Genomic DNA, 15,793 nt, shown 5'->3' with positions numbered 1-15,793 from the left:
CGAGAAGAACTCCGTGATCCGCTCGCTCAAGCGTCCGCCGCCCGCCGAGGCCCCGCCGGCGAGGACCACGCGCGCCTCCCCGGACCCCCGGGCCTACCTCCCCGCCAAGGAGCTGCTCAAGCCCGAGGCGGACCCTCGGCCTTGCGAGCGCGCTCCCCGCGGGCCCGCCGCCTCCCAGCAGGCCGCCAAGCTCTTCGGCCTGGAGCCTGCGCGGCCGCCCCCGCCCGCCGGCCCTGAGCACAAGTGGAAACCTTTCGAACTGGGCAACTTCGCTACCACGCAGATGGCGGTGCTGGCGGCTCAGCACCACCATGCCAGCCGCGCCGAGGAGGAGGCGGCTGCCACAGCCTCTAAGAAGGCCTACCTGGACCCCGGGGGCGCGCTGCCCCGCGCCGCAGCCACCTGTGCCAGGCCCGGAGCCGACCTGCATGCTGCGGCCCACGGGCCCGGAGAGGCTTCGGCCATGCAGAGCCTCATCAAGTACAGCGGCAGCTTTGCCCGCGAGGCTGTGGCCGTGCGCCCTGGAGGCTGCGGCAAGAAGAGCCCCTTTGGGGGCCTGGGCACCATGAAACCTGAGCCTGCCACAGGCGCCCCGCGTGCCCAGGCCCGCCTCCCACACCCTGGGGGCCCTGCCCCAGCTGGGGGCAGGCAGCTGAAGCGAGACCCGGAGAGGCCTGAAAGTGCCAAGGCCTTTGGGCGGGAGGGCTCCGGTGCCCAGGGTGAAGCAGAGGTGCGGCACCCGCCTGTGGGCATTGCGGTTGCCGTGGCCCGGCAGAAGGACAGTGGCGGCAGCAGCCGGCTGGGGTCTGGACTGACAGACCAGGAGCGCTCCCTGTCGCTGAGCAACGTCAAAGGTGGGTCCTGGGTCGCACCCTCACCTTTTCTCCCTGTTTCTGCCCCTCCCACCTTTGCTTGGCCGTTTTTTTTTTTTGTTTGTTTGTTTGTTTTTTTGTTTTTTTTTTACCTGTCCCCTACTAGCCTCCTCGCACTGCCTATTCTCCCCTGCCTCCCTGGCACCATTTATCGTTTATCTCAGGGCTGCAACTACTATGCAACTACTATTTAAAGTTTATTGCTTTTTCCATCATACACATAGAAAGATGTGTAAGATGCAGCTGGAGAAAGGAAAAAGGACCGCTGTATTTTCCAACACCCTGTGAACACTTGCAGATCTTACCTGGGTTCGTTTTCCTGTGCCATTTGCTTCTACCTGCAGAGGTCCTAGCGCACGTTGGGTCTTGGGCCCCTGCGTTTTTCCCATTTTACGGGTGTGGGTTGTCGCCTCTCACTATTGCAAACTTTTTATAGCTTTCATTTTTTATTGGCCTTTCATATTCCATTGAGAGCGCACACTATAGTTCAGCTAGCCCTTCCCGTCGTGGGCATTTCAGTTTTCCCTCTCTGATGTTTTCTGTGTATAGAACGTTGCATTGAATAGTTTTGTGCCTTGCGCCTTTGTGGTATTTTGAGTCATCTTCTAAGAATATGTTCCTAGTAGTAGACTAGCTTTAAGCCTTCAGTTCGAAGTCCATGGGAGGTAACCATGCCTTACCTAGTTCAGTGTCCCCAGTACCTAGCATGGGGCCTGGCACATAGTAGGAGTTTGATAAGTGAGTGAATGAATGACTGACTGAGTGTGACAGATGGAAATTCGGGTCCTGGCATTCTTATGAGTCTTGAAGTCACTACCTTAGCGACTTCTTCGGTAGTTAGGGGTTTTATATTTATATGCCTGTTACAGTGTATGAGTTCATTTTAAACGCCTCAGAATTGTGTTTTAATATCATTTAAAAAAAAACAAAACTGCTGCTAAGTTTGATAGAGAAGACTGGTGCGTTTCTTTTAATTACTAGTGGAGTTGAATGTTTTTCCAGAACTTGGCGAATTGTTTGCGTTTCCTTTTGTCCCTTGCATAGTTTGCTGTTGGAACCCTTCCTGGGATTTTGGAGAGTTGATATTTGTGGCATTTTTATTGGGACCTCGGACTTGGCCTGCCCAGAAGAGAGCCCACTGTTGAGCCAGGGGCCCGCCTGCAGGTCGGGCACTGAGGCTACCCCACCACCCTGCCCTGGACTGTGATTCGGGTGCTGTGGGGTGGGGTTGGCAGGCTGGGTAAGGGCCTCAGAAAACTGTGTCCCGCTGCTCCTCGCTCATGTCTTTTCAACAGTCGGCCTCAGTTTCTTCCCTGCGCTTCTATCTCCAGCCCTAGTTCATTCCCTGTACTCACCAGCTGTGAGCTCAGGCCCACATCTGTGGCTCCTGTCCGTGGCACCCATAGGGCCGCCTCCCTGCACCTCCCAGATGTGACTCCTGTAGACTACGTGGGCATCTTAGATGCACGTCTCTGGGTCCCTGCCCCTCCCTTGACCTGGCCCCCACTGTGCCCACCCTAATTGACTCCTGGGCTTCATCCTTGGTCCGTGGTGAGCGACCACTGCTGTGTCCTGTCACAGCTTCCTCCTGGTCCTGCTGTCGCAGTCCTGCTCTCTCAGATGAGCCTGGTAAGGCCCAGACCACCTGGGCCTCACACTGGCCCCACCCACCTGCACGCACATGGTGGCTGCAGAGGATTGTCGTCCAGCCTAGATGGCTCAGAGTGAGTGATGCTTAGGGAATGTTTGTTGAATGACTGACTGAGCCCATTGTTCCCTGTGGAGCCTCTCTCCCCCAGCCAGGGGAGCCCATGGCCTTACCCTGGGGGGCTTGCACCAGGTCCTGCCTTAGTCTGGGATTGAAGGAGTGGGCAATAGCTCTTGGCTTGAGGGTGGTCAGCTTGATAGTGGGGTGGACCCACTAGGATCAGAGGTTTGGGGCTGTGGACTCCTCTGGGAGGCAAAAGATCTTTCTGGGTCCTTTCCCTTAAAGAATGCTCATGTGACACAGTTTGGCTCCCCTGTTGGGGGCTCACAGTCCCCAGAGCTCAAACTGGAGCCCAGAGTACCTGTCTGTGCCCAAGGGACCTGTGTTCATGGGGTTGTGAGTGTGTGTGTGTGAGAGAATGTGTGTATAAATGTGACAGGTAGTGTGTATGTGACAGGGAGAGTGTGGGGGAACTGGGGGATGTAACAGGTTTGGAATAAGACCTTCAAGGATTAGTCTGAAGCTGCCTTTTGCTGTTGCTACTGACAGTTGAAAAGAAGGTGGCTGGATTGTTCCTCTCCTTAAAACAAAATTTTCATAAGAAGTGGTGGTTTCTCCCCAATCTGGGCACTTTTGAGGGAGGGGAGGAGTTGGGGGTACCCCAGCCAAGTGGTCATCGACCCCCAGTTTCCCGGTCTCATCTCTGTCTCCCACTTTGTGGTGTGAGCCCTCTGCCTGTCGGTGGGTTCAAATCCAGGCTCTGCCTCTTGCAGCTGCGTGACCTTGACTAAGACAAGGCCTGTGCCCTCTGGGCCCCAGTTTCCATATTTTCCACGTGACAGTAGTGAGGGCCGCCTCCTTGCTTGATGCCAGGGGGGCTGACAGATACATAGTAGGTATTTCATGAACAGGCCTGCCTTTTCTCTGCTCACATTCAGGGCATTAGGGTCTTAAAGCTTCTGACAATGTCTGGGAGCCCTAGATCCTTCTAGAGAAATGTCCCTGAGTGCTCACACAGGTCTGGCCTGGCTTCAGGGGGGTCTTGGACCCTGAGATGGACTAAGGATGGGTGTTATGTACACCTGTGAGCCCCAAACAACACTGCCCCGTGCCCAGCAGATAAGTGCAGGCCGCCCCGTAGGGTGTCTGTCGTTACCCCTGTAAGAATGCTCTGTCTTTACATAGAACCAGTCACCATGTCCTTCCAGCAGCCCTGGGAAGGCGCATCTGTGACTCCCAGCTTCACAGACTAGGAGCTTGGGAACCACAATGATGTAGGCAGCCAAGGAAACCCTGGCTGGGTCTCGCCCCAAACTGGGTGGCACTGCCTTCCCACCCACTGTCAGCCTTTCCCCTTTGCTTCCTCGCCTGCCCGCCATGTGCTGGGAACAGTGGGGTGACTTCGTGCTGGCATAGGTGGAGTGTCTGCTCAGTGCCTTTGCTAACCGAGGTCTGCGTGAAATGACTTAGCAGGTGGTCAGGGATGCACCTCTGTGTCCCCCGGGGGCAAGTCAAGAAGTTGAGAAGACAGGACAGACGGCCTCCCTTGCCTGCCCTTACTCCTGCCCCAACTTGCTGGCTTTTCTCTGCTTAAACTTGCAGTGCACTTCCCGGTTGGCCTGGGCTGGGAACTCCCCAGAACTACCAGAACATTCAGGGCAGCCTCCCAGGCCCCCCCCCCCAAGGTGTCCAGCTGCCTGGGGACACGCCCCCTCCCCATGCTAGGCTGCCTGGCTGTCCCCTTGCGTGTGTGGTCCCCTAGGCACGTTGTGGTGCCCTCTCCTGGCTCCTCTCCTTTGCTCTGGGGCTGGCGGGTTCCCACCTTCCTGAAGCCTCTCCCGAGGGCTCTATTCTTTGGTAGCTCCTGGTTTTGTGGGCGCAGGAAGGGAGAAGCGAGGGGGAGACGACTGATGGCAGCATTGCAAATGGGATCCCTGCCCATGAGGGTCACGAATTTGGGATTGCTGCTGGATCCTGGCGAGGGGCCCGGAAACTTGCCTCCACCGGAGTGGTGATGTCTGTGAGCCGGGGGGCTGGGCGGCCTCATTCCCTGATCGTATCGCCAGAGACGCTGGGTCTGGGGGCCAGAGCTGCCCGAGGTTCACAGGGTCCCCAAGCACAGATGGGTGTGCCCTCTCGGTGGGGTCCTGGACTAGCGCCCAACTACCACCCTCAGCCACCCCTGGTGGGAGGACACCAGCCCCGGGAGGGCCGACCCTGAGAGAAGTCGTTAGTTCAGCCTCCGCAGATTTCTCCCTTAAAACAAGTCTCAGCTGCTCACTGCGTAGCCTCTGCCGCCAGTGGCCGCTGCCTCCCGTGCCCTGGCCTGCCTGGGGCTCTGACATGTGCACCAATTGCTGCCTCCCGGTGTAGAGAACACCAGGATGAGGGGGCTGGGGCAGGGGCTGGCAGAGGTGGCAGGTGGGGAGGATGGATGGTGGGGACCCTCCAGAGGCTCCCGCCCCTTGCACTCTTCCCTGTGTGCCTGGCTGGACTTGGGGACCCGCCTTCTTTGCTGTGGGAGGGCGGGCAGTTCACAGAAGGTACAGCTGGACCAGCCACGGGTGGGGAGGCACCTGCTGGGCACCAGGGCAGGGACGGGCTGCTGGGTGGCAGCTCCCGTCTTCCACTCACCCATGTGGACAGTGTCCTCCAGTTTTACCTCTCTGCCTTGATTTTGAAAAGATTAGCCACATGTCTGCAACGTGGCGGGCCCTCAGTGTGGTGGCTAATAGTCGTGACCTGGGTCTGGCTGTGCTGGCCGGCGGTCCCCTTTTGGGTGGCGGTTTCCTCGCACTCCCAGGACCTGCCTTGATGGCATTAAAGTAGTAGAAGAGTTAGTGAATACCGTGCAGCCTCATGTCGTTATTTATTCTGCAGTCAGTTTTCGGATGTTTTACTATGACGGCCAGTCACCTGTGTGACTTCCATAGAGGCTCTCTGGGGGCGATGGAGGGAGGCTTCCTGGCACAGAAGGCGCCTGGTGGCATTTGGAGGTGTAGGTGCACTGGGCGGGCAGGCCTTCCAGGGGGAGGGACCTGCGTAGACATGGAGGGGTTGCAGGGGGTGGGCGGTTACCTAGACTGGGGCTCACTGCCCACTCCCCACAGGGCACGGCCGGGCAGATGAGGACTGTGGGGACGAGCGGGGCCGGCACCGGGAGGAGCGGCTGCTAGGGGCAAGGCTGGACCGGGACCAAGAGAAGCTGCTCAGGTGAGGGGAGCAGCGGGGGCCTGGGGAGTCTGGGGGCATCCCCGGTCGGCTCCTGGGGTGACTCTAGGTGGGCATGGCCCCTTGACCGTGGGGCCCATGGTGCTGACAGCGGGAGCTGCCCCAGCCCAGGACCCTGATCCTGGGCCAGGGGACCCACAGCCTCTCTCTTGGGGAAGACCTGAGCACATGCCTCTGTACTCTGACAGCGGCCTGGTTGTCTACTGGTTCCTCGGGGCAGTGCCCCTGGGGCCATCCAGGCTATCGCTGACACCTCTGTTCCCTTCCAGAGAAAGTAAGGAGCTGGCCGACCTGGCCCGCCTACACCCCACCAGCTGTGCTGCTAACGGCCTAAACCCCAATCTCATGGTGACTGGGGGCCCAGCGCTGGCAGGCTCAGGTCGCTGGTCTGCGGACCCCGCGGCCCACCTGGCCACTCACCCCTGGCTGCCCCGCTCAGGTAGCACGTCCATGTGGCTTGCCGGACACCCCTACGGTGAGTATGGGACTATTTCTCCCTTATTTGGTGGGAGGGGTGGAGTGGTGTGAGGGGATACAATAGGCCCCACGTGATCCTTGCTGGAGCCCAGCTGTGGTGGCTGGCTGAAGGTAGGGTAGGACTGTGGGTGGAGTCAGCCAGCCCTTACCCCGTGGCTTCCTGAACGGAAGTCCCGGGAGATATGGGGGGCTGGGGAGCGGGCAGATTAGGGGCTGGGTCTGGGGTCCCCAGCACTGACTTGGGCCTGGATCTCTTGTAGGCTTGGGTCCCCCCTCTCTGCACCAGGGCATGGCGCCCGCCTTCCCGCCTAGCCTGGGGGGCTCCCTGCCATCAGCCTACCAGTTTGTCAGGGACCCCCAGTCAGGCCAGCTGGTGGTCATTCCCAGCGATCATCTGCCTCACTTTGGTAAGTGGCGGCCATGTGGTGGGGTCAGTGGCCTTGCCCAGCGAGTCTGTCCTAAATGCCAAGGGCCTCTTGCTGGAGGGGGCGGGGAGGGGTGGTCCACTCAGTAGAATGGATGGCTGGGGCTTAGAGAGGATGTTCTCATGTCCGTGCGTGGTTTCCATGTGTGATGAAGCCACAGGGGTCCTTGTTGTGATAAGCTCCTACCCAGAAACCATGCAGAGAACCAAAGTAGGGCTGCCTGGGTGAGGCGTGGACCCCCTGTGTTGGCACCCCCCCATCCCTCAGGAATCTACTTTGCAGACCATTGGGTGCAGTGGGGACAGGAGCTGGGAACCCTGCGTCGGCACACTACAGCTGTGAGGTCTTGGGGACGTCCCAGGTGGGATGTAGACAGGGCCTGTGCTACCCGGGCCTGGGATGTGGCTGCCGGCGGCAAGGGGGAGGAGCATCCGGGAGTCCAGCCAAGCCCAGCTCCGCCCCGTGTGGATGCCCTTTCTCCGGCCTCAGCGTTCCCATCTGTACAGTGGGGAGGGGGGTGGAGTGTCAGGCGACGAGTGCAGCCTTACTGTCTGTCTCTCCCCCAGCGGAATTGATGGAGCGGGCCGCGGTGCCGCCCCTCTGGCCTGCCCTGTACCCACCAGGCCGCAGCTCCCTGCACCATGCCCAGCAGCTGCAGCTCTTCTCCCAGCAGCACTTCCTGCGACAGCAGGAGTTTTTGTACCTGCAGCAGCAGGCGGCCCAGGCCCTGGAGCTGCAGAGGAGTGCCCAGCTGGTGGTGAGTTGGGTGGGGCAGTCACGGGGCAGGTGAGGGGGACAGTGAGACCCCTTCTATCGATGGCAAGGCACACAGGCCCACCAGCAGAAACTGCAAACAGTTATGGAGTGTGAGGGAGAAAAGATGAGAGAGACTAGAGGTCTGGGAAAGCCTCCTAGAGGAGGTGACATCTACTCAGAGACCCAAAGGAGTCAATCGTGGAGGAGCCCTCCAGCTAGAGGGGACAGTGTGAGCAAGGCTCAGAGGTGGACAGAGCTTGGCACAGGGAGTAGTGGGGAAACTGAGGTCAAGAGAGGCAGCCTTGTAAACTGGGGAAGTTTGGATGGGACAATGAAGGGATCCCAGGGAGCTCCCGCTGTGTCCTGTGCCCAGCCTGGCCCAGCTGCACACTTGTGGCCCTGGGCTCTCCTCTCAGGCTGGGGCTGGCCTGACACCCATGTTGCCTGATCCCATAGGGCAGGAGACGTGAGGAGTCCCTCCGTGTGGGTGGATGCCACAAAGGCCACCTCCCTCCTATCTCCTTGAAGGCATTCCAGGACATCTGTCCTCTGCTCGGCCTTGTCCCCCCTCCCTGGTGCAGCAGCCACTCAGGAGGAGTTGGCACAGCTGGCACATGCAGCAAATAGTGCCCTGGGTTTGAACCTTAGCTCTGTTATACCTGGCTGTGTGCCCTTGGGGAAGTGACTTCATCTCTCTGTGCTTCAAGTTTCCTCCTCTGGAAAAGGGAGATGCTAGTAATCCCTGAGTTATCGGGTTGTTCAACGAGATTGAATAATTATGAGTGGCTGGTGCTGGGAGCACTTCTCCAAAGTGTGTTTTGCGTGTGGACTCCCTGGCCCCCCACAAGCACTGGCTGTCTTGGGTCAGCTCCCTCCCGTCCTGAGAAGTCAGCGAAGACAGGAAGACTCCCCCTGCCTGCCTTGAGGTGTTTTGAGACCCGAATGTGATAAGACAGGTAGTGAGTTCTCCGTGCAGGTAGCTATCCTAATGCCATGAAAGTGCCGGGAGCAGGGTGGCTCCTTCATCTTCAGGACCCTCACGCCTCTGTCCTGGCCCCCCTCGCCCTGACTTTGAGGGTCCCAGTGGGGCCCGGGTCTGGACTAGAGGTCCCCGCAGCTCCATCTGCTGGGGTTCTACAAGGAATGCTGTGTTTGTTACACGTGTGCTGTGATGGAATGTCCGTCTCAGGCTGGGGGAGTGGGTAGTCGGTACCTTGGACCCTGTCTGAGGTTCTCTGTGGGTGGGGTGGAGGGTGGTCCTTGGGGACAGGGCAGGTGCTGGGTGATGGGTCCTGCCAAGCTGACCCTGCCTGCTGGCCCCCTCCTCAGCAGGAGCGGCTGAAGGCCCAGGAGCATCGGGCGGAGATGGAGGAGAAAGTGAACAAGCGGAGCCTGGAGGCCACGGGCAAGGCCAGCCTGGCTGCTGCGGGCCCTGGGCTGCTGCCTCGGAAGCCCCCCGGCCTGGCTGCTGGCCCCGCAGGCACCTATGGCAAGGCCATGAGCCCACCGCCGTCTCCCCGAGCTTCCCCTGTGGCTGCCCTGAAGGCTAAGGTCATCCAGAAGCTGGAGGATGTGACCAAGCCGCCACCCACCTATGCCTACCCTGCCACGCCCAGCTCCCACCCCACCAGCCCACCGCCTGCCTCCCCGCCGCCCACACCTGGCATCACCCGCAAGGAGGAGGCGCCTGAGAATGTTGTGGAGAAGAAGGACTTGGAGCTGGAGAAGGAAGCCCCCAGCCCCTTCCAGGCCTTGTTCTCAGGTAGGAACATGTAGGCGGCTGCATGCTGCCGAGAAAACTTTCCCCCATGTGTTCATTTAGTCATTCGTTCATTCAATTCATCCCTTAATTCCTTCTGTCTGCTGAGCACCTACAGTGTACCGGGCCCACTGAACACATGAGCAGCACACAGTAGGACAGTCTCTCTCCAGCTCCTCCTCAGTGGTAGTGTCAGGGGAAATGGGCACACTAGAACCTACTTTAGAAGGACTCGTTCTGAGCATTGAGCAAAGTAAAGACCCGTAGGACGCTCAGCGCCGTGCCTGGTACATAGTAGGTGCTAAGTTGTCATGTTGATAACAGTACAGGGACACACATTCTGGGCTGTATCCCCACCCCCTGTCCTGTGTCAGTGGAGACGTGCAGCAGGTGGCCTGGAAGGGGCCTGAGGCTTGTGTTCCTCCTCCCTGGTTAGTGGTGGTAGAGTGCACGTGGGACCACTTGAGTTTGAATTCAGATTCTGCCACCAGAATGCTGTGTGATTTTGGGCAAGTGGCTGCCCCTCTCTGGGGAGATTTGATGCCATGCTAATGTCTGAGCACATGCCTGGCCCCAGGGGCTGATCCGTGCATCTGTGTCCCCCTGGTTGGGTTCCTGTTAAGCACCTGCCACTTGCCCAGCTGTGGGCTGGCCTTGGGAACACTGCACAGATTCAGGCATACACCATCCTGCTCTCAGGGAGGTTTCACTTGGGGGCAGGAGTGAGTTGGGAGTGAAAAAGTGGGGGGCAGCCCTGTATTAATTACTATCATTTTTTTCACAACTTGGATGCCCCAACTCAGCTTTAATTGGGTGGGGCGGGTGATTCTTGGGAAATGGAGGCCAGAGACAGCACCGGCTGGGTGGGGACTATTTCGGGACTTATTAAATAAGCATTTGACTTTAGTCCAGCCTTGTACCGGCTACTAAGGGGGGAGGGGCTAGAGAAAGTGCCAACTGTGGTTTCTGCCTTTGAGTCTGAAGACCCCTGGGGACAGGATGGTGGCCCTGGGGTTCTTCTGATGCTGCCTGGAAGAGATCCCAGTGAGCAGAGAGGGGGCTATGGGTCTCTGCCTGGCTGGTGGGTGGGTGTTGATGGGGACATGGGTGTCAGACATGGCAGGAGAAGAGGCCCCGCTGACTTTCAATGTCCTTGGCAGATGTCCCGCCCAGGTACCCGTTTCAAGCCCTGCCACCACACTACGGGAGGCCTTACCCGTTCCTGCTGCAGCCCACAGCGGCCGCTGACGCCGATGGCCTGGCCCCCGATGTGCCGCTCCCAGCTGATGGGCCTGAGCGCCTGGTGCTCTCGCCCGAAGACAAGCCCATCCGCTTGTCCCCCTCTAAGATCCCTGAGCCGCTGCGGGAGGGCCCGGACTCAGAGCCCCTCGTGGAGCGGGAGGTGAAGGCAGAGGTGGAGGACATGGACGAAGGCCCCCAGGAACTGCCCTCCCTTGAGCCACCGCTGGCACTGCGTCCCGAGGAAGCCATGGCGGCCCCGAGCCCCGCGGGTGGCTGCGGAGGTGGCCTGCTGGAGGCCCAGGTGCTGGGCGCCAGTGCGCAGGGTGTGGTGGAGACCTCCGGGTGCCCAGACTTTGCCGAGGGAACTGAAGCAGGGGTTGAATCTCCGGGCCGGACAGCATCCTGCGCGACCGCGTCGGATCTGGGGGGGCGGCTGACCCCTGAGACACTGGTCGAGGCTAAGGAGGAGCCTGTGGAGGTGCCTGTGGACGTGGCTGTGGCCATGCCCGTGGCGGAGGCGGTGCCCGAGGAAGTCCTGGCCCAAGCGGCCCCGAGCGAGCCCAGCCTGGAATCGGTAGACTGTGAGGTGCCGGCCAGGGAGGGAGAGTGCCTGAGTCCAGAGGCCCAGGAGGCCGCACCTGTGCTGGGCAGCGCCTGCTTCCTGGAAGAGGAGGGCTCCGACCAGTTCCTGCCTGGCCTAGAGGACCCGCTGGCTGGCATGAACGCCCTGGTGGCCGCCGCAGAGCTGCCCCAGGCCAGGCCCCTGCCCTCCCCGGGCGCCGGCGCCCAGGCCCTGGAGAAGCTGGAGGCCGCTCAGAACCTGGTGCTGGAGCAGAGCTTCCTGCACGGCATCACCCTGCTGAGTGAGATCGCAGAGCTGGAGCTGGAGAAGAGGCGCCAGGAGCTGGGAGGTGAGCCATGCGGGCGGTGCCTTTCTATGGGTTTGGTTTTGACAAAATTTTTATAAGATTTAAAAATTTCGTAAACCTCCAGGATATGTCTAATTCATATTCACTTTTTAAGAATTGTCGTAACATACACATAACATGAAACTTACCGTCGTGACCCGTTGACTATGTTACGGACATTCACATGTGCAGCTGATCTATGGGGTTTCTTAGTGGTGAAATTTCTCCTCGTTTTGTCAGTGGTGAATTTTGTATTAGCAGGATTCTTTGGGTTGCAAGAGACGGAAACTCTGATTTTAACTGGCTTAGAAAAAGGCAGGAAACTTATTGGCTTGCGGAACCAAAGTACAGTAGTAATTAGGTGATTATTTCAGGTATGGCTTAACCCAGGCGCCAAAACCAAGTCATTAGGAGTTGTGTTCCTTCCCCACCCTCTTCCTGATCCCTCACTCTCCCCTTGCTCAACTTTTCTCTCTGTTGGCCTCATTCAAGGCAGGTCCACTGTTCTCATGGGGGCGGGGAGAGGGAGGGATCCCCAGTACTTTTCGCAGGCCCATGGGCCTGCTTAGCTCAGCCAACTTCCAGGGAACTCTGGCAAAGATGGTACGTTTCATCTTCATTGGCTCTCTGGGGTTCATGCTTTTTGCACAAGCAAATCCCAGAAGATGGGATGGACCAGGCCGATCATGTACCACCCTTGATGGGCTGTCACCTCTGGAGTGTAGGGGACAGTGGGCCTCCGAAGGAAATGGGCAGTCTTAAGCGGAGGGCCAGTGAAATCTGGGCCGGGCACAAAATCCCTGATGTTCAACATAGAAAATAGGGGTGCTCCAAGAAATGCGTGAAGGAGCTGTGGGCCAGGTGTAGCCTCACATCCCATGTGGCCCAGAGCACCAGGAGGAGGGCCCTGCAGGCTTCTGAGGAGCTCATAACAGCACTGCTGCCAGTGTTTCTGTGTGTTTCCTCTAGAACTGTTGCCACACACATTTCTAAAATTAAGACTATTTTGTAAACTGTTCTATAACCTGCCCTTTTCACTTAGTGTATTCTTTACTAAACACTTTGCAGATTTTCTTAAAACATTGTAAGTGTTTTAGATTTAAAACGTTTGTGTTTTTAAAAAATATTATTTTAGGGCCTACCCAGTTTTCTGCCCAGTGGAGGCCCCAAACTTTGATGACCCAATCTGAGATTGTCAGGCATTTTAGTTTGCCTGTGTTTCTTTTTCTCTCTTTTTTTTGCTGTTGTAAATAATGTGATGATTACCCTTGAAGAGAAATCTTTGCCCCTACCTCTGATTTTCCTGGGGATATAGTCCCAGGGGTAGAATTGCTGAGTCAAAAGGCCACATTTGCAAGCCTTTTCATGTTATGGTCAAACGGCCCCCCAGAAAGCTTGGACAAGTAACGCTGCCACCGCCCGCCCTGCCCTCCTTTGCAGGCGTCTGTTTTGTTGTTCTAAGTTTATTGCTTCTTTTCTTTCATTTACATATATAGTTTGGTATAAAAAAAAATATTTTCTTCAGGGGAAAATGAAAACCCTCTTGATCTACCAAGAGGGGATTTTCGGGGGGGGGGGACCTCAGAGGACCAGGGGCATCTGGGAAGAGGCTGAGCATGGGTCACCCAATTTGGCTGCTGCCCACCTTTGCTCCTTCTCGCACTCCTGCCTCATTTCTGTTTGGGGGCCCTACATACCCTCATTCAACAAATACTTATTAAATGCCTACTGTGTTCACAGCACGGATTCATCTGCTGGGGCCCAGCAGTTAACAGGCCGTCTACGTGTAGGCTGTTCAGTGCAGCCCTCAGCACTGTCAGGTGGTGACAGGCAGTGGGTGGAAACGCTGGGAAGGGTGGTCTCATAGGGGATAACTGGGAAGCCCCTCTTCATAAGGGGTCCCAAGGAAGGCTCTTCTGGGGAAAACCCTTCCAGGCTAAAGGAACAGCAAGTGCAAAGGCCCTGAGGTGAGGGTGTGTATTACTTTGGAACAAGAGCAAGGGCAAAGGGGCCAGGGGCTGATGTGGCGCGGGAGGGGGACAGTGGTGGTGAGGAGGCCGGCGGGATAAGGCTGGAGCAGCTCCGGGGGTCTTTTACGTCTGAGTGAAATGGAGAGCCGTTGGAAGATGGTTTTGAGCTGGAGTGGTAGGATCAGATGTAAGCAGGGTCGTTGTGGGGCTGTGTGGAAAGCTGACGGAGGAGGAAAGGAGACCCGAGGGAGGCTCCGGTCTCCTCCCAGGCCCTCAGTGGTGGGGTGCAGAGGGGAGGAGCAGATGGGCTCTGGGGGAAGTTACCAGGGAGTCAGCAGGCTTTGCTGACAGGCCGGATGTGGGCGTGACGGGACCATTCCAAGGGTTTGGCCTGAGCTGCCTGAGAGTCCTTTTGCCAGTTTCTGAGCTGGGAAAGTGGTGGGGGGAGCAGGTCTTGGGGGAAGATCAGCAGTTGGTTTGACACTGACACTGAGGTGCCCGTAGCACTCCGCAGTCGGGGAGGGGGGGGGGGAAGTGGCCCAGCGCTGGATGCTGGATCTCGGGCTCTGGCGCTGGGGGCGGAGTTGTACTTGGAGACAGGGTGAGGGGAGCTGGGGTCCCTGTGGCCCTCCTCTCTTAGTCCCCTGCAGTTTCCCCTGGCGATGCAGAGCGGGTCCCAGGCTCCTGGGCCCCCGAGCTTTTCCCACGGCCCATGCCACTTCCTGGAGCCGCCAGCCCTTCTGCTTTCGGCCGCCGCCTCCGTGCGGCTGCCACATGTGAGTGAACCCGGCGGCCTGGCGCGCTGGCCTGCCTGCCTTCCTCCCCCTGTGACTGACACCTGGTCCTGTGGGTTCTGGTGCAGATCTGGCTTCTGATCCCAGGCCACCTCTGCCTTGGTGAAGCCACAGGGTGGCGTTAGTCAACAAGGGCTGCCGTGACAGACGCCACACACGGGGCGGCTTAAATAACACAAATATACCTCCTCACAGTCCTGGAGGCTGGAAGTGTGAGATCCAGGTGCACACAGCCCTGTTTCCTCCTTGGTGTGTAGACGGCTATCTTCTCCCTGTGTCTTCACATGGTCGTTCCTCCGTGTGTGTCTGTGTCTTAACCTCTTAAAAGGATGAAGTTATATTGCATTAGGGCCACCCCAATGACTTCACTTTAATGTTATCACCTCTTTCAAGATCATCTCCAAATAAGGCTGCATTTTGAGGTACTGGGGTTTAGACTTCAAAGTGTGGATTTGGGGGGACACAGTTCAACCCATAGCTGCTGGAGCCAAAGTCATTCAGGCTGCCCTGGGCTGTCAGTTCTGAGAGCCCCAGCAAGACTGGTTTCTTGGAGGGTAAAGGAGGTAACCAAGCTGCACCTTGGTGTCCCCTCCTCTGTACCAACCTTGAAGACTCTTATGAGGACCTTGACGGGGACAGGATGGTGTGCAGGCGTCACCTCAGGCTGGGCAAGTGCTTCAGTGTAATACTTCCTCTGGGAACGGTCGGGGTTCACCACTTTGTGGCCTCAGTTTCCCTCAGGACAGAGAAGAGCAAAGCCAGTGATTCCCCAACTGGCAGTGACATTTCTGGTGCCACAGCTTGTAGGGAGTACTACTGACATCTAGTGGGTAAAGGCAAAGATGTGCTAAACATCCTACAACATGCCTAGGACAGCCACCCCCACACACAGAACCAGCCGCCCAAAATGGGAAAAGCGCCAAGGCTGGGAAGTCCTGACCTGTGCGACTAATGTCGGTTTCACGGCAGGAACACCTTTTTCCTCAAGCACACGTGGAACATTCACGAAGATTGAGCATATATTAGATCATGGAGAAAACATCAATAAAAAGATTAAAAACTCATGTTAATTTGGTAGAGAGACTGGGGGGAAACTGGCTCCGTGTGCCGCTGCTGAGATTGTGAGTTGCCGCTCCTTTCCGAAGGGCCGTTGGAATATTTACCAGAGATCAACGCACACACCTTGATCATGTTAATCTCACGGGTAGGAATTTTCTTCACACACACATCCTTGCTGTGTGCTTATCTGGCCACTACAAAAAAGACACAAACATGTCACCAGTGGAGATTATGTAGATAAATTAAAGCTCATCAGTGCAAGAGACTTTCAGACTGTTGCTATTAACTGTGGCCACATAAATTGCTGACATTTTAGTATTTTTGACCTCCAGAAGTGGTGTGTATGTAAGATTCAAGCTAGTCGTAAGAATATAGATCTTTGTTAGGTGCTAACATGGAAGGATGTTAAGTAGGAAAAAGCAAAGCGTGCTACATTATGTATTGATTGGTGGCATTTTTATATTTATAAAAGATGCCCACGTCTGTTATGTATGTTTGAATGTGCATGAACGTTTCTGGAACCATCTACCAGAAACCATCAGCAGTGGCATCTCCAGGGAGGGGATTGGTTTGTGTTTTTTTTTTTTTTTTT

General features: G+C 57.2%; 1 protein-coding gene across 1 annotated transcript in view; it reads left to right on the top strand.

The window, feature by feature from the left end:
- Nucleotides 1-15,793, top strand: part of TNRC18 (trinucleotide repeat containing 18) — a 74,453-nt gene that overhangs the window by 24,884 nt on the left and 33,776 nt on the right. The window contains 7 exon segments of the mRNA XM_019637505.1: nucleotides 1-854; nucleotides 5,691-5,793; nucleotides 6,081-6,286; nucleotides 6,549-6,695; nucleotides 7,280-7,470; nucleotides 8,799-9,231; nucleotides 10,389-11,381. The exon segment at nucleotides 1-854 is cut by the window's left edge and continues 86 nt beyond it. Coding sequence (XP_019493050.1) covers nucleotides 1-854; nucleotides 5,691-5,793; nucleotides 6,081-6,286; nucleotides 6,549-6,695; nucleotides 7,280-7,470; nucleotides 8,799-9,231; nucleotides 10,389-11,381 — 2,927 coding nt within the window.

Source organism: Hipposideros armiger, unplaced genomic scaffold, assembly GCF_001890085.2.
Source record: "Hipposideros armiger isolate ML-2016 unplaced genomic scaffold, ASM189008v1 scaffold_33, whole genome shotgun sequence".
NCBI classification, from domain to species: domain Eukaryota; kingdom Metazoa; phylum Chordata; class Mammalia; order Chiroptera; family Hipposideridae; genus Hipposideros; species Hipposideros armiger.
The sequence above is the reverse complement of the archived record's forward strand: the minus strand, read 5'-3'. Positions and strand labels throughout refer to the sequence as shown.